This window comes from Mustela lutreola, chromosome 2, assembly GCF_030435805.1.
Source record: "Mustela lutreola isolate mMusLut2 chromosome 2, mMusLut2.pri, whole genome shotgun sequence".
Taxonomy (NCBI): domain Eukaryota; kingdom Metazoa; phylum Chordata; class Mammalia; order Carnivora; family Mustelidae; genus Mustela; species Mustela lutreola.
In genome coordinates, this window is record NC_081291.1 from 30,807,789 (window position 1) to 30,831,824 (window position 24,036).

General features: G+C 39.3%; 1 protein-coding gene across 21 annotated transcripts in view; it reads right to left on the bottom strand.

Annotated features, from left to right (window-relative positions):
• The window catches only part of CADPS (calcium dependent secretion activator), a 468,804-nt gene that overhangs the window by 104,606 nt on the left and 340,162 nt on the right, over nucleotides 1-24,036 (bottom strand). For 8 of the 21 annotated variants that reach the window (XM_059161404.1, XM_059161403.1, XM_059161392.1 and 5 more), the window contains exons 14-18: nucleotides 15,320-15,421; nucleotides 13,528-13,591; nucleotides 12,989-13,112; nucleotides 10,572-10,640; nucleotides 9,683-9,700 (exon numbers count right to left, since the gene is read on the bottom strand). In XM_059161404.1, coding sequence (XP_059017387.1) covers nucleotides 9,683-9,700; nucleotides 10,572-10,640; nucleotides 12,989-13,112; nucleotides 13,528-13,591; nucleotides 15,320-15,421 — 377 coding nt within the window. The remainder of the gene's footprint in view (nucleotides 1-9,682; nucleotides 9,701-10,571; nucleotides 10,641-12,988; nucleotides 13,113-13,527; nucleotides 13,592-15,319; nucleotides 15,422-24,036) is intronic. The other 13 variants (XM_059161408.1, XM_059161407.1, XM_059161399.1 and 10 more) reach the window with 3 other exon arrangements.

The following is a 24,036-nucleotide window of genomic DNA, read 5'->3' on the forward strand; positions in this document are numbered from 1 at the left end:
CATTTTGATAGTAAATATGCATAAGCTACTATTTTTTATTAGTTGGTATTCACATTTACACATCAATTTGCAAATTCCTCATCCTATGCTTATTACCCATTCGACACATACACCCACATACACACGTCACACACTTACATACATTTTCTATTAACCAGACAAGCCTGCACATTAATACAAATCTGCCGGAAATCCCACTTGGGGCACATCTTTGAAATCTCTAGCTTTAAGAATAAAGAACATTGTCCTTTGGGTGGAACACTCACCACATCTAGGGGAATTATAGGTATACATGACATATGATATAGACACGAAATAATTCCCACCAATATTTTTATGTATTTTCATTTAAGGACTGAATGATTTTTGTGTTTGGAGAAATCCAAGATGCTTAAACTAGGACCACCTGAAGATTTGTTTTAATATGCAGTACTCTTAGATTGACTACAATATATATTGATAGATACACATAAGTGTATATGTGCAGGCAGCCCTTCTAAGTGTGTGCACATGTACACAGATATGTGTATGACTGATGTATATATACAAACAGTATGTTTAATAAAAACTTTTGCAATTTTACTTTAACACGCAACCATTAAAATAAGCAGGTTAAGGATCCTTTAATCTAGGATGCTTGATCTTCCAATTAACCCATGTAAGAGTCTTTCATTTACTTTTAATTAGCTGCAATACCATTATCTATAGATCAAGCCACTTTATTGAGACACGACACTATTTTCTTCTTCATTTGCATATCTAACTGACTAGCTAAGTGGCAAAAATGGCACTAAAAACAACTTTTCTAAGATGTTGTCTTTAAAGAAAATATCGTGTAAAATCCTCTAGCACATCCTCCCTCCCCCCTATCAGAGGTCAAGGAGAAATTTGTGCTTAGACATGATTTTTTTTTTGTCACTTCTGCTGTCTTGAAATGGATTGCAACGTTCCTATCACCCAATCTTGTACTAGCTGGAGCACTGAAGAAGGGGAACTAAAACTACCATATACTTAGTAAACATTTCATACAACAGAATTGAAGCTCATAACATATAAAAAAAATCATCATGCAAAATGTTATGCAACAACAATGTTATTTTGTGCTGACATTGAGATTTGAAAATGTTGCATATGTCAGACATAGCTAGACAAAAAAATGTGGACATTTGGAAATAAATGCTCTCTTTCGACTGTCTTAAAACCTACAGTGTCAAACTTGAGAGCCTGAGCCTCAGCTTAATATTACAAACCGAAACAAAATTTCAAGAAGAAAAATAAACAGAAAAGCAAACTAAGCTAGGAAGCTGCTGAATAAAGTAATGGTAGAAGTTTACAGTACTTGGTTTTGGCCTAGGCATGCCTTTGAGCCTCTGATATAACATGCTGGTCTGCTTTTGGGTGGGTGGAGGAGGCCCAGGAGGTGGCGGGGGAGCTGCTCAGGAAGGTGAGGAGAGACAGTAAAAAAGGAAAGAGACAATGTGACTTTCACAAAGGTGACAAGGAAGATGATGAAGTCTGAAAAGAACAACCAAACAAGCAACAATGATGAAACACAGATGGAGAGCTGCTGATTTCTTGGAGTCACTGCAATATTACAGAGGTACGACATTGTGGCAAGGGACAGGACTCTTACCAGCATCACCCGTACCGCCCTACCCGTACACTCATAGGCTGAATACGAACACGGGATACCTCTCTCCAGATGGGTATACATGAATGATGGTAGCAGGATCATTGACAAAAAGAAGATACACTTTTGTTCAATGAAGAACGCCTCTATGTGAATAGCTCCTTCCTCCTTCCAATGAGCAGACTTGATGGAACTGGCTTCTCACTCTCAATATGCTACTTAACTTTCTTATGTAACGTTCCACCTTCTCCTTAAACCCCTCTGTGCTTCAGGCTCCTCAGCTATGAAGTGAGATATTAGTATCTTTCTTTACGTACCTTGTGGGGCTGATAATAAGAGCAAATAAAACAATGCATGGACAGAGCTCTGTAAAAAACCTAAGGTGCCTACAAACATTTACTATTCTTCCCAACACTGTGAGAAGGCAGGAATTAATTGCTTTACAAAAGCAGATGAAGGGCCATTATTAGTTCAAGTGAGCTAGGGAATATTCTTGCTCCCTTTGTGGAATTTCAACATGTCAAAATCTGTCATTTTGGGGAAAAATGTGTGGTATCTGATTGTTTCCAGCTCATTTAATTATTTTCAATTTGGAATTCTCATGGCTTTTATATTGTGGGTTGAATCATATATAAAAACTTGCCAGCTTATCAAATATGTTACTTGCTATTCCAAATGTTAGAATACTGTAATCAGCACTTGACCCATCTGTCATGTGGTTTACGATATCAGCACAGCAAACATCCTATAACAATAGTCTCTCCTTCAATACAGACACAGAGCACTATAAGCTTCTAGAGTTCTCTCTCTTTAATGAGTGTCTCATTAACCTTAGACCTGCTCCTTTTTAAGAGTTCCTCATTTAAAAAGCAATCTGTATGGTGAGGGGGGACACACTACATTGCCAAGTTTGCTTCTTGGTTTGCTTGAATTTCAACTGGGAAAATGAATCTTACTGCAGGCTTATAGGAAATGGAATTCTAGCAACATTAATAAAAATATGAGAAATAAGGCTAAATATAATACTCTGGTGAAACCATCTATTGGAAGCAAAAGTTGATGAGGTCTTTTGCTTGTGGATGGGACCCCCTCAGTGTTTTGAATACAAGACTTAAAAAAAAAAATTACTGGTCTCCTCTTATTTAGATCTTTTGTTCGGAAAAAAACTGTGCCTAAGCAGAATTGCAAAAAATCATTGTGGAATTAAAGCTATTTAAGGGAAGGCAACTACTGATGCTTTCTTTATGAAAAAGTACTCCATATTCTAATCTGTTTGTTAAAATCTGGTTTTCCACCTACAGCTGTACTGAAAGTTAGGTACATCTCTGGTAACTCATCCTCATGGCTCTTTCAATGTTACCTGAGCATGCCATTTTCATGGTGACTTCTTATTCATTCTCACCCCAGAGAGCTGAGCCTGTGTAGAGAAACACTTGTCCTGGTAGTTTATAAAACAATGATGTGTCCCCGGGCTGATCCAGAACCACCCCCCATCCCCCACGAGGCAGCCAATACATATTTCAGCTCAGTGGGTCTTGATAAAAATTCGTAAAGGGATTCCCTCCTGCCAACTGCCTGTCCAGAATTCTGACAGTGAGGTTTGCCACCATAGAAAAACAAGCTCCCTATTTTTTTTTTCTTCACAGAGCAAAACAAAAACATCATACCTTGGTTTCCAACTTCATTTACCCAATTACCATTGCTCATGTTTACACAATTAAATCTGCTTGGCTTCCAGAGAGAGAGTTAAATGTGACTGCAGAAAAACAAAAAGAGAATTCCTCTACATGCTCAGCTAAGCCAAGGAAGAGAAGCATCCAGGAGCGAGAGACACTCCAATTAGCCCTTAAATAACCTGACCATCTCTGCTTCCAACAAGGGAATTGCCAGTCCCTGAAATATCATGAGAGATGGATATGGTTGATGGAAAACCCACTTACTACCAAGTTCCAACCTACTGATGTGTTACTGAAGATACCAGTATTAGTATTATGCTATCACTGGAAATAATTAGCCTGTAGCAATTTGCTACTATTTAGGAGTGGGTGGGTGGGTGGGGACAAGAGCTAGAGTAGGAAGAGAAAGCTAAGTAGATTGCCACGTCCCCCTTTCCAGAGTACACCGCCTCTCTAAAATCATGGCTCCATGGACCGCACATTTGCTGTAAGGTAACATTGCAGCATAATTTCTTCAGTGAGGTTAACTATTATGTACATTTGATGCCTTGCATCTTCATCACTCCCTTTCAGAAGATTTCATCCCTATCACAGCAAAGCATATGGTAATAAAGATGTGGATGAATCAATGGATCGATTTCTCCACTCTTCATATAGCTATTTTTGTCTCTTCCCTATAAGGACATGGGCAGCATGGTCTATCCATTCTATCTCCAAAATGTCTCTTCATTTTGTCTTTCACTGTATTAGGTCATGTGCCCACACTCTTGCCGATGGCATAGACATGCAATTCATCTTGCCATCTCCACCTCAACTGTTGCTAAAGACTGCCAGGCAGCTTTTAGTCCCTTTCTTCCTCTGAAGTTCATTGCCTATGCACAGCCAGAGTGACCTTGTAAAGCACATATCTGAGCCTGTCATACCCCTGCTCAGAAGCCCTTACGAGATCCCTTCATAACAAGAGCTATACCTTCATATGCGATAGCAAGAGAGTGCCTTTATAACAAAGGTCCACCTCCTCTGTTGATACCTCTACATGAGCATATATGACCCTTAAAAATAGCCAATTATATTCAATGTCAGTCTCTCACTATGCCCAATGAATTTTGTATTTCTAGGGCTAAAGCGGTTCCTGGTCCAGAGTCAGTCCTCAAATACTTGTGGAAGGAAATCCTCAGTGAATCTACCCAGTGCAGTGCTTTCCTGGAAAAACAAATGGCTCTGTAGTTGCATCATGCGTATAGCTATACAATAACGTTATCAGTTACCAACAGACCCTGGTTACTTAACAAATATACTAAACTCAATCACCAAATAGTAAACATTGTAACTTAAACTTCCAAACCAGAGAACAACTTTGGGTGTCTTGATGCAATTAAAAATGGCTTAAGGTCATTTAAAATATTTTTATTTCAGTTACATTACATCAACAAGGAAAAAATAATACTATTATGTTTCTTCTCCAGTTTGGTATCTCTAGACCCCAAATCAGTCTCTGAAGATTGAACTGTTGCACCTAAGAAAAATGAGCTTCCCCAGGAGAATTGCTTCTCTACTCATGTGGTTTTGGTGGGAATGTCAAGGAATTTCATCCACAAATACAAGGACAGTCATATGAGCCAAGCCAGGCCAATCACAGCACTGCAATCGATCATGGGTAACATGATTGGCTCAGGGATTAACATGTGACTCAAGCTGGGCCAATGAGGCCCTTCTCTGGAACATTATACAATTGCCTGGAAAGAAAAATTCTTTTTCCTCTAGGGTCATCTGCTAGGACAAAACCACGTTGCTCCCAACTCCCCTATCACGACTCCCAGTCACATTAAAGAAGTCTGTCAGCAGTTGGAGAGATCAAAATACACTAAAATTCTTTATCCTCGAGTCAGTTCCTCCATGCATTTCCTAGTTACCTGGGGCGGGGCAGTGCGGGGGGAGGGATACAGAAATTCCCTTTTCTTGCTTAAGATTTTTGAGTTTTTTATTATTTCTTTTTTTTTGCCACTCGCTATAGCAAGAATCCTACTTTATTTTATTTTTTATTATTTTTAAAAAGATTTTATTTATTTATTTGACAGAGAAATCACAAGTAGGCAGAGAGGCAGGCAGAGAGAGAGTAGGGGAAGCAGGCTCCCCACTGAGCACAGAGCCTGAAGCGGGGCTCGATCCCAGGACCCTGGGATCATGACCTGAGCCAAAGGCAGAGGGTTCAACCCACTGAACCATCCAGGTGCCCTAGCAAGAATCCTACTTTAATTATTAAATATCCATGTAGTCCCGAACTAAGCTTTTATGTATATGGCCACAAGCTTTTTGGGGCAGGATCTTGGGGGCATCTGAAAGGATGGTCAATAGAGGCAAACACTTCAACAAGGACAGGAATACCCCTGACAGTTCCTCCTGGGGAGCCAGCCCTCGACTTCGAGGACATCTCCTCTTGGGAATATTTCAAAGACCCTGGCTTAGGCAAAATCTTGCAGTACCTTACATTTCCCTTTACCATAGTCAGCAGAATGTAATTATTTGTTTTACACTTGTGTCTCTACCTTATCATAAGCTCCCAGGTAGGGACAATGGCTGCTTTTGCTTATTGCTCTGGGAACTTACTGGGTATTTAACAAATATATGTAGAGCTATATTGCAATGTTTTATTTTGAAGTTTATGATAAAAGGACAAATTAACATCCCCCTAGATCTCACTGATATCCCAACTGCAATCCCTGGATCAGTAGCTTCGGCACCATGTGGGAGCTTGTTAGAAATGCAGATTTCCAGGTCCCAACAAAGACCTACTAGATCAGAATCTATGTTTTTTAATAAGATCCTCAGGGATCTGTATGAACATTGAAGTTTGAAAAGCATTGTTTATATTCTGTTTCTGAAATAAAATAGCATGTCCACACTACACATTTGGATTTAGAAGTTTATTTCTAAATAAAATAAATAATAATAGCTAATATATATATAATGAGTATTTACTATGTGCCAGGTAGTGTGCTAAAATCTTTATTTGGAATATGTGTTTAGATCTTTCCAGCAGCCCTTTGGGGGAGGAACCATCATCAGCCTCTTCTACAGAAAATAAAAATGAGGTTTTTAAAGAAGTTTAAAAAAAACTCGTCAGACTCCAAATAGTTATTTAAATTTTTGGTGTAACAATTCCTGAGTGCTGAGGCTGGTTCTGAAGTAGTATTTTCTTGGAGCTGTACATAAAGGATGTTAACATGTGAATATTGGACATCATCAGCAGTCATACTGAAAACTCATACCAGTTAATGGATTGCAGGTGGGGCCATTATCTTGTGGCTAAAAGATAAGGTAGGGCATGGGGTGGGGGATCCTGAGTATGTGCAGGACCTTGGACCTATGGGAAGTTTCACCAGAGATAGGAAAGGTATGAAGTGTCGACTACAGAATCTGCTTGGCAGTCCTCTGGATGCTTTTGACCTGTTCTAACAAGTTTCTATCAATTGTAGGAAAAAAACAAGTCCTCAGTTTTTTGGCAATCTTAGAGAATCTCAACTGCTAAGAAACTTCCCCATGAAAGGATTTTGACAATGACCTGGTTCCAGAAAAAACTGCTCTGGGTTTTTTTTTTTTTTTTTTTTTGTGGCCTTCCTGGATCAAAAGTTGTAGATATTTTGGAACTTAGTCACTGAATGAATGGGTATTGTCCCAGTTGGAAAGGCTGCACAGTGGAAAGAAACAGAAAGGGTTGTTGTTTGTATTTAGAAAGATCTGCGTTCAAGTCCTTCTTGAGAAAGTCACTTATTCTCTCTGAATTTGTAAAAGGGGCAATAATAAAGCCTTATTCACAGGAGTAAGATAAGATTAATTAGATCCTCCATGTAAAGTCTTTAGCATAGTGCCTGGGCCCATAGTTGGGGTGTCTGTCTGTCTATCCATCTATTTAATCATATAAATCCTTGGCATATTTGAAGGAAAAATTGTTTTATTTCAAGTTCCAGTAGAATCCTTATGATGCTCAGAAAATTATGCAAGTATTTAGCCAAGAATTGAGGCAAAACAGCAATAGCAGTATAGACTTTCTTAGAGCTTACTGGGTTCAGAATGTGTGACAGTTTAAATGAAATGTATTTAAAATGATAGAATTCATTTGCAGGAGTCACAGCTTTTCTTTCATAGAGTAGCAGACTTTTACATTTTTTTTTTAAAGACACTGTAATTAAACAGAACATTTAATTTCTAATAATGCCACCAAACAGAAATGAGTATTTACTATGTGCCAGGTAGTGTGCTAAAAAGCGTAAGTCCACCAAAATGCCATATGCAGAGTCCCATAGCTTCTTGAAGCACAGCCTGACTAAAGAACTCTGCAGCTGTCCACCCCAATCTACACAGGTGACTCCAGCTTTTCCCTGCCCCCTCCATCAGCTGGCTTTGCATACCCATCTGCATGTTTGTGCTTTGTTCCTCCTAAGGAAATTGAAGAGGGAGGGAGAGGGTAAGAAAAAATATTTAGAGGTCAGAAAAGAAACAATTATGATGCTGCTGTGCCTAGAAGAGATCCGGGACATACCAAGTTTCAAAACCATCTCTGCTTTGACCTTAACCTTTTAGGTCTAGTTTTACTCTTTCTGCTACCCAGTCCTTTCTGTCCATCATGGTTTAGATAGTGTAATGTTTCTGGAGTGCAAATTACCAAGCTACTCCCTTCCTTAAAAAGCCTTCACCTTTGGAAGTGAGAACTGTTTTTCCCTTGAAAAATTCTTATGCATGGTAACATTGGCATAGATTCCAGGCTAAGAACCTCTGGCCCACGAGATACAGTCTGAACCCTATTATTAAGGCATATATGAGATCTTGCCTCCTGCATACATTGCCATCATCAGCACCCATTACTGCCAGCACTGCACCTTGTCTTGCAATCATACCGAATTACAGAGTCTTTAAGAATGTGGCCTCTGTCTGGGCTCAGATTCTGGCTCTACCACTTAGTCTTCTAGGAGTGTGTTAATTAACCTGTGCTTCAGATGGCTCATCTCTAAAATAGGAATAAAGGAATAATAGTAGTGTCTACCTCATAAGGGGTTTTGAGGATTAAATGAATTAATATATTTAAAGTACTTATAGTCATACCTGGCACATAATACACATTGGATAAGAATTAGCTATTTTTTAAAAGAATTAGCTATACAGTTTTATGCATTTGCACATAATCTATCTAGGATGTCTTTCCACTTTCCAATCTCAGCTCCCTTTCACTGATTTGATTTATCTTTCAAGATGCATTTGAGCTCTCCACCCTTGTGAAAACTTCCATGGTTTTCTGGTAATGCACTCTTACACATCGCTCTATCAATTGGTGTTACAGTGTACTGAATTTGTAATTTACATTTAGACACCCATTTGCATATATGTTCCATAAGGTTAACAGCTACTTCCCTTTTGTTTATTAGTCCCTGGCTTTCACAACTGTACCTGGCATATGGTAGGCTCCCACTAAGCACTTATCTAATGAATGAAAAAATAAATGAATGAATAGATGGATGGATGGATGGATGAATGAATACTTTCTCTTTCTCAAGAGAAGGGAGAGAAAGGCTCACGTGTTTTGAATATAGGTTTGTGAGTCTTCAAATACTTCTTGCTAGCTTGGTGCTTGGCATGTGCACAAACTGCTTTCTGAATTGATCTGAAATGCATTCAACTTTGATTAAATGAAATAAGTTTAATTATCTTTTGAGGATTTTTTTAGGCTTAAAAACAATGATCAAAAGCATGTATTTATTAAAGTTTTAAGTTAAACCTTTCCTCAAAATATGCTCATAAGTTTGGGGACCAAACAAGAAGAAAATTTCCAAAGCCAGAGAATTCTCTAAGATCTTTCCGCTCACGAAACTTCCAGCAACAGCCCGTGCTCAGCCACCCTCTATGTGCAGCCTGTCTCATTACACGATACGCACAAGAACAACATGGACACAACTTCTCTCTGTCTTGGCTAATAAACATTCATCAAAGAACACAAACTTCTCAATAGGGAAGAAAACAGAAAAAAGAAATGAAAAACAAAGAGGAAGAGTAGTTTGGTTCAGTAGCTTTAGTTTTTTTTTTAAGCACATGAGGCCAAATCACTGAATCCTGAACCAAAGATGAAATGAAACTCCATAGCTAACCAGAGTTCTGTTCCTTCAAAGCTTATGCCTTTACAGAAATTCTGCTCTATAGAGGTCAACATCTAATGGGCAAGAGATATAGTTAGACAGCACAAATTAACTCCTTAAGTATCATTGCAACTCCACATCAGTCTTTGGGAGTCCATACGTTAAGGAGCTCTTAAAAACAAAAACAAAAACAGAAACTCAATATAACTCAACAGTCCTGATAGTTTATAATGCATATACAGTTGGTTCACCTGCGTCCTTTTGATTCTCTATTTGAAAGAGAGAGCACAACAAGGAGAGAAGAGAGAGAGAAACAAGAACACATATGCAGGATTAATGAGCAAATGGACCAAAATGCCCCCCACTTATGTGTGATACATGATATTGGAAGGAAAAGGTTGCCCTTGGGTTCCCACCGCCCCGAAGTGTGGGGGCCAGCAAAAATAGGCTCCTTCACAGAGGTGGAAAATGCTGCACAAATAGAAAATTAGTAAAATTAAGTTTAATGTGAAATCAAGCTATGAAACATACACGAACTCTCCAAGTGACAATTAAGTCATATGTTCTAGCCAGAGCTTAGAGAACAAGGACAAGTCAAAATCTCCAGAGAGAACAAGAAAAAGCTTCCCAGCTTGAAAGAGAACAGACAGGAGGCATATAAGTTCTAATTTTTACAGAGAATGGACCACCTTGTGTGATCTTATACCCAAAATAGTTTGACATCTTAAACATGGAAAAGAAAGCATGGTTTTGCCCCAACTGTCCTTTATCTGACACCTAACGCATTGCTCCCGGCCTAGCGGCTACCTTTTGATTGTGTACCAGTGACAAGCACTTTACAAATTGGGGTTACACACAAGCAAAGTAAAAATGCATTCAGGTCACAGACAGAGAAATAACTGAAAACTTACGGACAAATCTGAGTTCATCACAAACAAATGGCTTAATTGTCTAACCTGTTTTAGGCTGATAAAAAGTGACTGGACTTCTCACACTGGGTTTCACAGACAGAATCAACAGACAAGCCAATGCTAAAAAACTTGAAGCAAGGAGAGTGAGTTGGTTTGGATCTGAATTTTCTTGAAATAATGAAAACAGAAAGAGTGAAGACAGCGTGGCGAGGAGGTGGTAGGTACTCACGAATGGTTAAATCCATCACTTGGGAGGCCAAGCAGAAGACAGGATGCTCATACATTTCTCTCTTTTTCCCTATAAAAGAGGATTTGGGCATGCAAGAGGCTTAGGTCAGAGGTAAAGAGGTTAAAGGTCATAGGTTAGAGGAATACGTTACATTAGCTCAAAGGAAAATAGCCACAGAGTATTTTGGGATAAACACAGGATAAAAGAAAAAGGAGTTTCAAAATTGAAGGTCTACTGGATTAACCATTCAGCATGCCGTGAGTCACGAGAGAGATTGTGACCATGATTTTACACGTCTCTTTAGAATTGTTTGCAAGAGTACAATGACCAAAAACATCATGAGTAAAGGGAAACAGAATTTCATTGATTTAAGGCTCCAAGATACTAAGGATTTCAGACTTTAGTATCTAAGGCTCTTGAGGTATTTCTTCATAAACATAGTCTCCAGCAATATCACTACAACTTCTTTCCAAAATTCTCAGGGGACTAAGCTGTTAGTGCTCACAGAGGGGCTCAAATGTAAAAACATAAGATTTCTTTTCTGAGCATAGGATCGGAACCTTGTAAAAGAAAGTTGTTTGGTAGCAATATCTTCAAAGCTGCAATGTCCCGGCCTACGGTGGACTATGTTCATGAAAGAAAACCTGATACATGCAGCCAGAGGATGTTGGGTTGTCTGAATTAACAATCCCAGCATGCTTTGAAATTGGTGTCACAGCCACTTTTGCAGAGGTAACACCAAAAAGTGGCTGAGCCAATCACGGACAAGGAAGGAGAGAAGCGGAAGAGAGCAGGTAGTGTGGAATGAGGTACTTCTCTGAAAAGAGAGTTGGAAAAAAAAAGATTGGTTTCTTCAAAGAATCCCCAGACCTAAAAGTCACAGTGCAAAAGATAATTAACACAACCAAGAAGAATTGAGGCACAAAAGGAAATTACAGATCGGCTGATCTACTTTGGAAATGAATGCATTTTTACTTACAGATCTTAAAGTTTGTTTTTGGATATATTTATCTGAAAGAAGAGAGCATATCTTACCAAAAGACTAGTAATAGCTAGACCAAGGCCTACGAGGCAACAGCCATGGCAACCGAACGTTTCTTGATCCCATCCCGTCTCTGGCCTTGCCTAGAATTATTAGGTACCTGGTTGACTTTACCAAATACAACCAATCATTATGTCCTGGGAAGGTAAGTGCTAGAACAATTATTTGCTAACATAGCCCCTTAATGATCTTCTTGTTCCTCTATTTTTGTCACTCATTACCAAGTCAAGAGTTGATAAACATCCTTTTAGTGCCCAATTCTTAAGTGTTTCTCCCTGGGTGCATAGCAATGAATTCATTACCACTGGTACACAATTTGCATTGTCAGACAGACAAAATTGAGAGAGAGAGGACATGTAATGTACAGAACACTGCGATTTGACATGATCTTAACCTAATTCTCTAAAGAAACAAGGACTTCGGCAGGGTAAGTGATAGGGTTTTGGTGGTTGGTTAGACCTTTTTTTTTCCCCCCAGTCAAGTCCTGAAGGCAGACAATGGGCATTTGCTGGTTTTAGTCAGGTGTTTCACATGTGAGAGAACATCAGATTCCAGAATGCGGACACATTGAGTTTTGCACACAGAACTTCCACATTTATACACTTACACCACTGGTCAAGTTGGGTGTGGTTTTCAAATCACCCTATAGCAGCCAACAGGGTAACAATGAAAAGTGATTAATACCTTTGCAAATGAATAGGTCCCAAAGAACCATATCTTCTCAAGTAGAGTTTACTCAAAGTGCCTTTTGGGTGATTACTTGGTCATCAGTGCCTGCTTCCCTAAAACTTGAGAGGGCTGTGGTAACAACCATCCTAGGTCTGGAGCAACAAGAATGAATGAGATCTAAAGCAGAGCAGGAGCTATCAGAGACAGCTGGACACTAACCTGCCATCAAGTTTGAAATGTTACCAAAAGACGATACTTTCAAGGGGCAAGAAAGAGTTAAGCAAAATCTTGATGTTTCAGTTCCATGCTTGTTCTACCTCCAGTGCTATCAACAGTGGACAACAAAGGGCTTTGTTTTCCTCTATTTAAGGAAGGTAACAATCCTACAGAACTCTTTCATAGGAAAACATTAGTCACAGAGCAAACTTAGTGCCAACACAGACTCTCAGAAGGACCTTAGTTACCTGATCACATCTTACACTCAGTATTCTTCCCTTACAAAGATGGTTCCCTGTGCCCCTGCTCTTCATTCATTTATTTGGCCACAGCCAAGGAAGCTTTCACATTTCAAGTGCTTTCAAGTTTCAATTTAACATACTCAGATGGACCACTGTTTTCTGGTGCCCATTAGAAAAGACAGACTCTTCTTCCCCAGGGAGGCATACCAAAATTTAAATAAAAAACTGGGGGCAGAAGGGAGCCTTACCTTCGATTTTGGCATATTCTGATAGCCGGGAATAGTTGACTAAAGCAGCCTGCTCTAGACATTTCCGGATGACTGTTTTTACCTCTTCTTGTGGTACCGGGGTCACGATATCTTTCATCAAAACCTTTTGGTGGAAAAAAGAAAGATTATTGAGATGGTTCAACCAAATGTGTTACTCATTTATATTTCTTAAAGAGCTTGAGTTTAAAATGAGTTGTGAATGCCTCCTTGTGACTTAATATTGATTGAGAGCCATCGTTAAAGAGAAAACACAGAACCATAACGCACAGATAGGATGGCAAAGCCCATCTACGAATCGGGGAAGGGCCAGGAACATATCTTCAATATATGCTAACTATTTGGGAGTCTGGAGATAAAATATCTAGAATTTTGGCAGGTTCCTCACGTTTATTCTGGTATTTGATGAATGGTAAATGAAGCCTTGAAAAATGACAAACTAGGTCATTCAACTACAATATTTCATTACGATTATGTTCATATCTGTATCTATGTAATCTGTTTTTTACTTTCATTCTTACCCTTTCCAAGAGTGATAGAGTAGCTTTTAAAGCACCTTCAGGTCGACCAAATGGAAAGCAATACCTAAAAAAGAGAAAATTCTTCAGGTTGCCCAAATATATTACATTTTAGCATGAAATATGCTGTGATTTGATTCCTATAGCAACTCTTTCTGAGGAACAGAAAATGCTTTTTATTTTGTCACGTTGTGTTATGTTAATCTGAATTCACACCATATATGTGTGTATATAATGTATATATGTGTATGTGTGAATAATGACTAAAGAGAGACTCTGCAAATGTCTGCAGCAGAAAGAATATTTAGAGTGATGACATAAGGCTCTGTTTAGATTCTATTATGAAGGAAAACCATTTGTTAGCTCTCATGTGACCTTCTATGTGATCACAGAGACCAGCACTAAAAAAGTATTAGTTGAAACAGGTTAAAATCCAAACACACTTATTCAAGTCTCCAAAGGATTACTATAGGAAATGAAGGAGTGTATTTTGAACAAATTCATGCTTTTGGTAAGTGTCCTTCTTTAATTGTGATTTTTAATTGTTATTGGATCTTTTGTTATTGGCAATACGTCTTGTGTACAGTGTGTAATCAATAAAAATTTGTCCAGGGGTATTTTGGTGGTACAGATGGAACTATGTCCTGGATTCCTAAGAGTTCCATTGACTATTTCAGGCTGTCACAGACCCTTCCAGACACTGTTCCTTATGATACAAAGGGACCATCAGAGACTACTTAAATTCCGACTATGACCTATGCAGGTGTCCTGTGGATGGCCTGGCACAAGTCCTTAACTCTCTCAGCCTTGGGTTCATTTATATTTGATGGGGATTATAATAATGACCTTACCAAGTTGTTCTGGGAATAAAAAACCAAGTTAATGCCTAATTACCCTCTAATCCTGTATCTTGTGGTACAGGAAGTATTTAATAAAAAGCAACTATTAACTATGCTATTATAAATGTTTTTACTATCTTTGAGTTACAATTTCAGGATCTCTAGAACCACCAATGCAGCATTACAAATATCTGGTTGGCTGCAAGGGAGAAGTGGACTATATGGTGCCAGGCTGAAGCCTTGGACCTGCTTGCTATCTTGTGTTGTGGGGAAGAGTCAATCTGCTAAGGCTGATCTAAGTTTCTTTCTTTCCCTGCATAGACAGCTAGTCCTGTTTCTGAGGTAAGGGAGAAAGTGGAGACTCTAGTGTGGATCCCCCTGCCTTCCTTCCCTGTTTATGTGATCTGATTCTCAGGATTTCTCACTGATCTAGGAACCTTGAAGAAACTTCACCTTCACCTTTGTTAATATATTTTAAAAGAACAGACTGATGACCAGAGTCAGCTTGCACAAGAAGGGCTCTGTCCTTTCAGTGGAAATAAAACACACTTAAGAATGCAAAGTCTTGGGGTGCCTGGGTGGCGCAGTGGGTTAAAGTCTCTGCCTTTGGCTCAGGTCATGATCCTAGGGTCTTGGGATCGAGCCCCACATCGAGCCCCACATTGGGCTGGCTCTCTGCTCAGTGGGGAGCCTGCTTCTTCCTCTCTCTCTGCCTGCCTCTCTGCTGCTTGTGATCTCTGTCTGTCAAATAAATGAATAAAATCTTTAAAAAAAAAAAAAAGAATGCAAAGTCTTCTGGCTATCATGGAATACTGTCCTACTGGTTTTCGCTTCCATTTGGTTATTTCTAAATCTCCAATATGTCTCCTGATAGGTTAACAGACAGAAAATCAAGCCCTTTATTAAACTCTCCCCAGTGTCACCCTCCTAATAAACCCCTCAACCCAGATTCTCACCTAAAATGTGTAATCTGATTTTCCAGTAGAACTCGGAGTCTCTCTTTGATTTCTTCGAAACGTTCCTTTTCTTCAACAGTCACGGTTCCAATTCCATCAGGCCTGAAAGAAGACATATCATGAAGTGACGGGAACCTCATATGCTGACACCATGCAATCAAATCTTTAGCAGGAGGAAACTGTCCATTTTAAAAGAATGACTACAATGATCAATGTGACCTTAGGAAAAGTCCTGCTTTTCAGCTCTGGCTACTAAGGGGCATGCGGTATTTTGGGGATTATTGTCTGGAGACATTTGTAGAACTGTCGCTCACTTATTATAAAATGGTAAAATGTACAAACTGGTGGCTGTAAGGCCCAATTTCTAGACCTTTTATTTGGCTCACAGCTTCTTAAGATTTTGAACTCTTTGCCAGCATTTTCAAAGTTAGGAAAGTCTTATAACGCAATTCTTTTGAAAATTCAGAACAACTGGTCTTAATCAGTGAGTGCCAAGTAAAAGCTACTTCCTTAGCTGGGGCAGGCACTCACCTGTCCACATCTCTAATTTGTATCTCTCTTGTAGATCTCTTGTAGATCATGGACACAAATTTCTATGAAAACCAGGAGCTTTGTAAATGTCTGTCTTTCTCAGTGTTAAATGTTCTTAAGTGACTCAATTTCCAGCTTACAATTATACATGTTCAGATTAACTTAAGCACTCATGTTTTAACTGAAGAAACAAACTATAAAACATTGTGAAAAGTAAAAGACACTGATAAAAGAAATTAATGAAAACAGAAATCAGTGGAAAGATAATCCTGTATTCATGGATTGGAAGAATTAATACTGTTAAAAGGTCCGTACTGGGGGCGCCTGGGTGGCTCAGTGCGTTAAGCCACTGCCTTCGGCTCAGGTCATGATCTCAGGGTCCTGGGATCGAGTCCCGCATCGGGCTCTCTGCTCAGCAGGGAGCCTGCTTCCCCCTCTCTCTCTCTCTGCCTGCCTCTCCATCTACTTGTGATTTCTCTTTGTCAAATAAATAAATAAAATCTTTTTTAAAAAAATGGTCCATACTGCTGCAAGCCATCTACAGATTCAGTGCAATTCTTATCAAATTCCAAAGGCGATTTTGACAGAAATGGGAAAAACAATTCTATAATGGAATTATATGGAACCACAAAAGACCCAAATAGCCAATGTAATCCTGATAAAAAAACAAAGGTAGAGACATCACAATTCCTGATTTCAAACTCTGTGACAAAGCTATAGTAATCAAAACCCTATGGTACTGGCACGAACACACACACACAGACCAAGAGAACAGAACTGAGAGCCCAGGAATAAACCCCTGCATAAATGGTCAACTAATATTTTTGACAGGGGAACCAAAGACACACAATGGGGAAAAATAGTCTCTTCAATAAATGGTATTGGGGAAAACTGGATATTCACATGCAAAAGGATGAAACTGGACTCCTATCTTATATCACTCCCCAAAAATGAGCTCGAAATGGATTAAAGACTTAACCAAAAGACCAGAAACTGTAAAAATCCAAGAAGAAAACAGGGAAAAAGAGCTCTTTGACATTGGTGTTGGCAACGATTTTTTTGATATATCACTAAAAGTACAAGCGACAAAAACAAAAACAGACAAATGGAACTACATCAAACTGAAAAGCTTCTGCACAGCAAAATGAAAAGACAACCTATGGAATGGGAGAATATGGAGAATATATTTGCAAACCTTCTATCTTATAATAGATAACAGAAATATAGAAGTCACAAAAATCAATAGCAAAAACCCACATAATTCAGTTAAAAAATAGGTAGAGGACTTGATAGACATTTTTCCAAAGAAGACCTACAAATGGCCAAAAGATACATAAAAACAACACTAAGCATCAAGGGAATGCAAATCAAAACCACAATGAGATATCACCTCACACCTGTCAGAATGGCTAGTATCAAAAAGACAAAAAATGTTGGTGATGATGTAGAGAAAAGGGAATCCTTGTGCACTGTTGGTGGGAGTGCAAACCAGTACAGCCGCTGTGAAAAACAGTATGGAGTTTCCCCGAATAGTTAAAAATAGAACTGTCATATGATCTAGTAATTCCACATCTGCGTATATATCTGAAGGAAAGAAAATCACTGTTTTGAAGATATATCTGCACCCCTATGTTCACTGCAGCATTATTTACAACAGCCAAAAGATGGAAACCACCTAAGCGTCCATTGATGGATGAATGCATAAAGGAAGTGAATGGATATATTATGTAAATTAAGTAAATATATTATGGAATAGATTTATTTTTAGATGATGGGATATTATTCAGGCATAAAAAAAGGAAATGCCTGCTTGTGACAACATGGGTAGAACTTGAGTGCATTATGCTAAGTGAAATAAGTCAGACAGAGAAAAACAAATACTCTGTTCTCAAATGTTGAATTTGAAATAATCATACTCATAAGGATAGAGAGCAGAATGATAGTTGCCAGAGCCTGAGAGGTAGGGGAAATAGGGAGCTGTTGACTAAAGGGTACAAACTCCTAGCTATATGATGAGTAATGTACAGCACAGTGACTACAAGGAACGGTACCTTATTTTTATACTGGGAAGTGGTTAAGAGAGCAGATCTTACATGTTATCACCCCCACAAAACAAACAAACAAACAATAAAGGGTAATTCTGTGAGGGGATGTAGGTGTTAATTAACCTTGTCATAATAGTAACTTCACAATCTATATGTGTATCGAATTATCACATGCTATACCTCAAACTGATACATGGTATATGTTAATACCGCAATAGAGCTGGGAAAAAAGAACAAACCATGTATGATGCTTTTGATGTTAGTGAACACTTGCTCATTTTAATAAAAAGAAGGACCTTAGCAAAAATAAGTGAATTTCAGTTTAATTGCAGTATTCTCATATTTCTAAATCACCGTTAGATTCACACACATTTTTTCCTATTTGCTTTGGACCACTCAAGTTGAAAATACAAAGGGAAGCTGCATATTTATAGCCCAAATTTATCTGTGCCAAATTAGACGTAGGATAATCTGACCCATTCAAAGACTTCAGCTTCCCAGATCCCGTAGTGACTTGTTTTGACTACTGGCTGAGCCAGTTTGCAGATTGGTGTGTCACCATGAAACTTCTATTGGAACATTCTTCAGTTTGCAAATGCAAGTCATCTTGAGACCAAACAAATGGTCTTATTTATAGGCCTTCTCAAGGATCCAGCATAAGTTGGGAAAATCCTGTATACTAGACCAGTCTGACTGCACAAAAGACTTGGCAAATGATAGCAATGCACCTCCTGTTAGGGGTTAATTGGTCAGCTTCCCTTCTTTTTAAATATTAAAAATGCCCTAGTTGGGGGAGGAAAAAAAAAAACAACAAGAAAACTTCCCCTCCCCCACATTATAAAAATCACCACTAAACAGTAAAATTCTATAAAATCCATTTCCTCACAATCCCCTGAACTTAAATGAAGAAATAAGACCAAATGGTAAATATCAGGTAGGTTATTGGAATCTGTGAATGTGCCCTTATTTTCATAATTTTTTGAAAAATCTTAAATGTTTATATACAAAGTTTATTTAACAACACTTTTTTACAATGAAATATCCATGAATCTGTATTTAAGTCTCAGGATGAATTCACTGGCCTGCACAAAATACATGTGACAGTGGTAACTTCTCATGTTTCTATTATAGTCTGCAACTTTCTTTAGGTATGGTTTTTTAGATTTAGGTTTTGCTTACACAAAATATAGTTCTCTAATGCATTGAACACATTTATACAATTGGTATGTGCATGCACACACTTGATTTGGGAAAATGGAAACCATTTTAACCATTTGGTTTCTTAGCAGGGCATTAGCCCAGAGAAAAATGCTATTAAATATAATTTATAAATCAGGGGCACTTGGGTGGTGCAGTCAGTTGAGCAACTGGCCCTTGATTTTAGCTGAGGTCATGGTCTCAGGGTCCTGGGATCGGGCCTTGTGTGGGGTTCCACACTCAGTGGGGGAACCAGCTTGAGATTATCTCTCTCTCCCTCTTCGCCTCCCCTTTCCCCTGCTAGCATGTATGTGCACACTCTTGCTCTCTCAGAAATAATAAAGTAAGTAAATAAATAAATAAAATCAATCTTTAAAAGTATAATTTACAAAGAGGAGTTTACAGATGACAGGCAAAAACACGGAAACCATTTCACATGGGCAGCCCAGAGATGTGTGTGGCAAGACAGAAGCTTCCCTGATGAAAATCACCCATTCTTCACTCAATAAGCCTTCCAAGGCAATTATTAGGCAATTAGAACGTAACTTTTGGATTTGTTTTTGAGATGATAAAAACTAAGCATTTAGTGTGTGCCTGGCCTTCTCAGTTAATCCTCACCACAAAGGGTATTATTATGAACATGAAATTTGATTATATTTCTTTCCCTTTTGTTCTGATGATTCACATTTGTGGTTATTTAAGGTAGCAGCCACTTCCACTTCCCTGACAATCTCTCCTTCATCTCCTTTCTGAACACTATTAATCTCGCTACTCAAAAAAGGTACATGACTAAAAATTGTATTCTTTTCTTAAATTTGCTTCTTAATTGCCTATGTCAGTGTGAATGGTTGTCTCTCAAAATAAATGAAACAAACTAACTTTATGTCTGGAAGGTAAGTAGTACAGAATTCACCAACAAAAACAGGTGATTAAAAAAGTTATGATTTGGGGCGCCTGGGTGGCTCAGTGGGTAGGGCCGCTGCCTTTGGCTCGGGTCATGGTCTCAGGGTCCTGGGATCGAGTCCCGCATCGGGCTCTCTGCTCAGCGAGGAGCCTGCTTCCTCCTCTCTCTCTCTGCCTGCCTCTCTGCCTACTTGTGATTTCTCTCTGTCAAATAAATAAATAAAATCTTTAAAAAAAAAAAAAAAAAAGTTATGATTTGACATTGAATGCAAATTTGTTTGCAGTTGCCAGAATTGTGCTAGAATGGTACAGGGGATAGAGGATGTTATTTTACAAACTGAGGAAGAGACATGCAGGAATAATAAAATTTGCCAAAGATCATAGGTTGGAATCATATCAGAAAGTAAAAATATCCTTTTGGGGGGTGCCTGGGTGGCTCAGTGGGTTAAGCAGCTGCCTTCTGCTCAGGTCATGATCCTAGAGTCCTGGAACTGAGTCCCGCATCTGTCTCTCTGCTCAGCAGGGAGCCTGCTTCTCCCTCTGACCCTCCCCTCTCTTGTGCTGTTTCTCTCTTTCTCTCTAGAATAAATAAATAAAATCTTTAAAAAAAATACATCTTTTTTGGGGGCTGAGTTTCACATAATTATTTTTGGAAGAAAATTCTGTCAATTTATTTTCTGTTGATCCCTACAACGTGTCAATGTTAATTACACAGGCTTAGATTTCTATGGAGCTACTAACTAAAAATCCTGGCTCAGTATTTTGGGGAGCCCTATTCTCACAGAAGTAATAAAATACTTTTCCTAGAGAGGTAACCCTCAAACCTGAGCATGCCTCAGAATTACCTGGAGGATGGGGCTGAGAATTTGCTTTTCTTCTTTTTTTTTTTTTTTAAATCTTTATTTATTTGATAGAGAGAGAGAGAAAGAGAGAGAGCCTAAGAGTCTGGGAAGAGGGGCAGAGGGAGAGGAGAGGATCTCAAGCAGCCTCCCTGCCAATCCCAGAGCTGACCATGAGATCACAACTCAAGCTGAAAACAACCAATGGAGCGCCCAACCAATGGAGCCACCCAGGTGCCCCCAAAATTTGCATTTCTAACAAGTTCTCTGATGCTGTTGATGCAGGAGCCACACTTTGAGGACTGTGCTTTAGAGCAAGGAAATATTTGGTGGGTTGCTCTTTTAGTGGCTGAAAGGGTACATTTGATTCAGGGTTACCAGTTTCCCTTGGATTGGAGTGAGTTTGGAAGCAGAGATCTTCTCCAAGTGTAATGGTTCATTTACAAAGCCATAACCCCCTCCAATGTGGTGTATGCACTGTTTCAAGGTAACATCCCAAGCAGTGCTAGTTGTGAAATAAATAGAGGAACTGTATTGGTATCTCTCAGAAGCCCTGGGTTTTTGTTTTTGTTTTTTTCTGGAAACATTTGGAGGTGATTCTATAATTGTAATAAAACTGGCTCTGGATCTTGCTCCCTTCCCCATACTTCTAACACTTAAGGAGTCACAAAGAATGAGAGAAGAGGGATAAAGTTGGATTTCAAATTCCTAACTAGTAAATCCCAAACTGAGATGGGTCTTTACTTAGAACACATATTTAGAAGCCCCAAATCCCCCCATCCTCCTGTGTCCTGAATGGTGCATTTTCTGCCCTCTTATTTTTTGGCTTCTTAGCAACCACTGTTGCCTCTTAACACCTGAATGTCCTTTGGAGGAATGACCTTGGCCGCACTGTGAGTATTCTCGATGGGGTGGGGGGGGCAGGTAAAGTGGGATCCTATTTTCCTGCTGTTTATTCTAAGGGCCCTACTATAAATCAGTGTCTGCCTTTCATGGTCACTGCACACATAAGCAGGACTATGACCTAAGCTCAGCTAACTGGACACCACACAGAGAAACCACACGGGGTAAATACTGCAAACATAGAAGAAGCAGGTGCAATTTGCTCACCCTAGTAGCTGTGCCCTGACCATACAGACCGTCCTCATAGTTCAGTAGTTCTTAATTTTTGGTTGTACTTTAGAACCATGTGAAAGCTTTGAGAGGTCTCATCCTCAAGCTCTTGATTCAATGTGTCAAGTGGGCAAAGACATCTTTCGCTTCTAAAGCTCCCCAGGTTATTTTAATATTTATTTTAATATGCCATTAAGGGCTGCTTCTGTCCTGTTACCTACTTTTCTGTAGCTGCCTTGACTCCAGTTTTCCTCTCCCTTTCTTTGAGGCTCCCAACATCACACCCCCAAAAACTCAAATGATAGATGATCCAGACTTAGTCCTTACTTATACTAATCTGATGTGAGTTCATAAAGCACGTATCTCCTCCTTTTTAGTAGAAGGAGGGGATATGTACTTTCATAGTAGAAGTGTGTGATGTCTTTGAACCTAGCTTTAAAATCCCATGTGTGCTCATGCGCACGTGTGCGCGTGTGCGCGCGCGCACACACACACACACACAGGACAAGGAAATGAATGTGGTCCCAGGTCTCTGGTTCCACCTAACTGCACACTGGCTAACAGCTCACTTCTTGTATATCATGATCCTGCAAACCTGAGACCACCTGCAGGTCAAGTGCAGTCATTTTTGGAGCCCTGTCAGAGACTGAACGCTCCCCCACCTGCAGGACACCCCTGCCACCAGAAGTGGGTCTCTCAGCCATGACAGACTATATCACATCTGACACAGCAGGCATCTCTTGAATCCACCTTTCACGTTTTTGGCAAACCATTTTCTCACTGTCCTTCACAAAGTTGACATTTTTGGCAGCACGATAGGAAAGATGTCATGTCGGCTGCTCTTCAAGTCCTTGTCACTGTGGTCAGCAGCAGTTCTGTCACCTTCACTCTCCTCACACTCTCCCATCTTGAGCCATGTCACAAATAATAATTTATCTAGAGTTGGGTCTTCCCTTTTTTTTTTTCTTGTCGGACTGAAACTACCATAACCCAGCTGCTCATCCTTTAAGTTACTAGTTACACAGAGTGTTCCCCCATTCCCCAAATGCTTCCAGGGTAGAGCTTATGAATTAATATCTATTACTAGAGTAATTGAATATGATTAAGTGGAAGATTTTATTTTGATATTTGAAATTAAGTGTGAATAATCTAGTCAAAGAAACCAAGTGGTAGCAGCTTTGTGAAAGTGAATTTATCTCCTTGGGTCGTTAAACTGTTCCTACACACCCAAGTGAGCTCACAGATTCCTGGTGTTTTGTTACCCTGCTGGCCCAGTTCTCCACATTATGTTGAAAGCTGGGACACAGAACCCTTGTTTGGAAGGTTAGGTATCTTTTCAAGGTCAGGTCACTAAATTAACTGAAAGCTTACAGTGACAGATGTGTTCTGATATTGCATCTATTTAGTGATCAAGTGTGGAACCCAGGTGGGAAAGAAAATGTATGGATTCAAAAGAGGAAGAGTATCTGGTCCACTTCTCTGCATACAGCCAGCTTTAAGCTCCAATCACTACCAACAAGGGGTAGAACTCCAGCTGAAGTGGGAATATACTTTCTCTCCAAATGCAAATGTCCACATATGCTGGTGTAGGCACCGTAAACATGATATATTCTCTCTCTCCAAATGGATGCATGCCTGCAGACCGCATTATGGATCCCTGCAAATGTCCTTAAACAAGCATGATAACTGAATCCTACTTGCTACTAAATTGTTCCAGCCCAGAAACATGAGAGCTTAAAGGGCCAGAGTGGGACAGAATATCTTAGTAGATGTTCCTTGCAATGCTCCCTAAATAGAACGTTGAGGCCAAACACACTCTCTTTTTTTTTTTTTTTTTTTTTTTTTTTTTTTTTTTTTTTTAAAGATTTTATTTATTTACTTGAGAGAGAGACAGTGAGAGAGAGCATGAACGAGGAGAAGGTCAGAGAGAGAAGCAGACTCCCCATGGAGCTGGGAGTCCGATGCGGGACTCGATCCCGGGACTCCAGGATCATGACCTGAGCCGAAGGCAGTCGTCCAACCAACTGAGCCACCCAGGCGTCCCCAAACACACTCTCTTAACCTCTCTTTTTAAACTGACTTCTAGCAA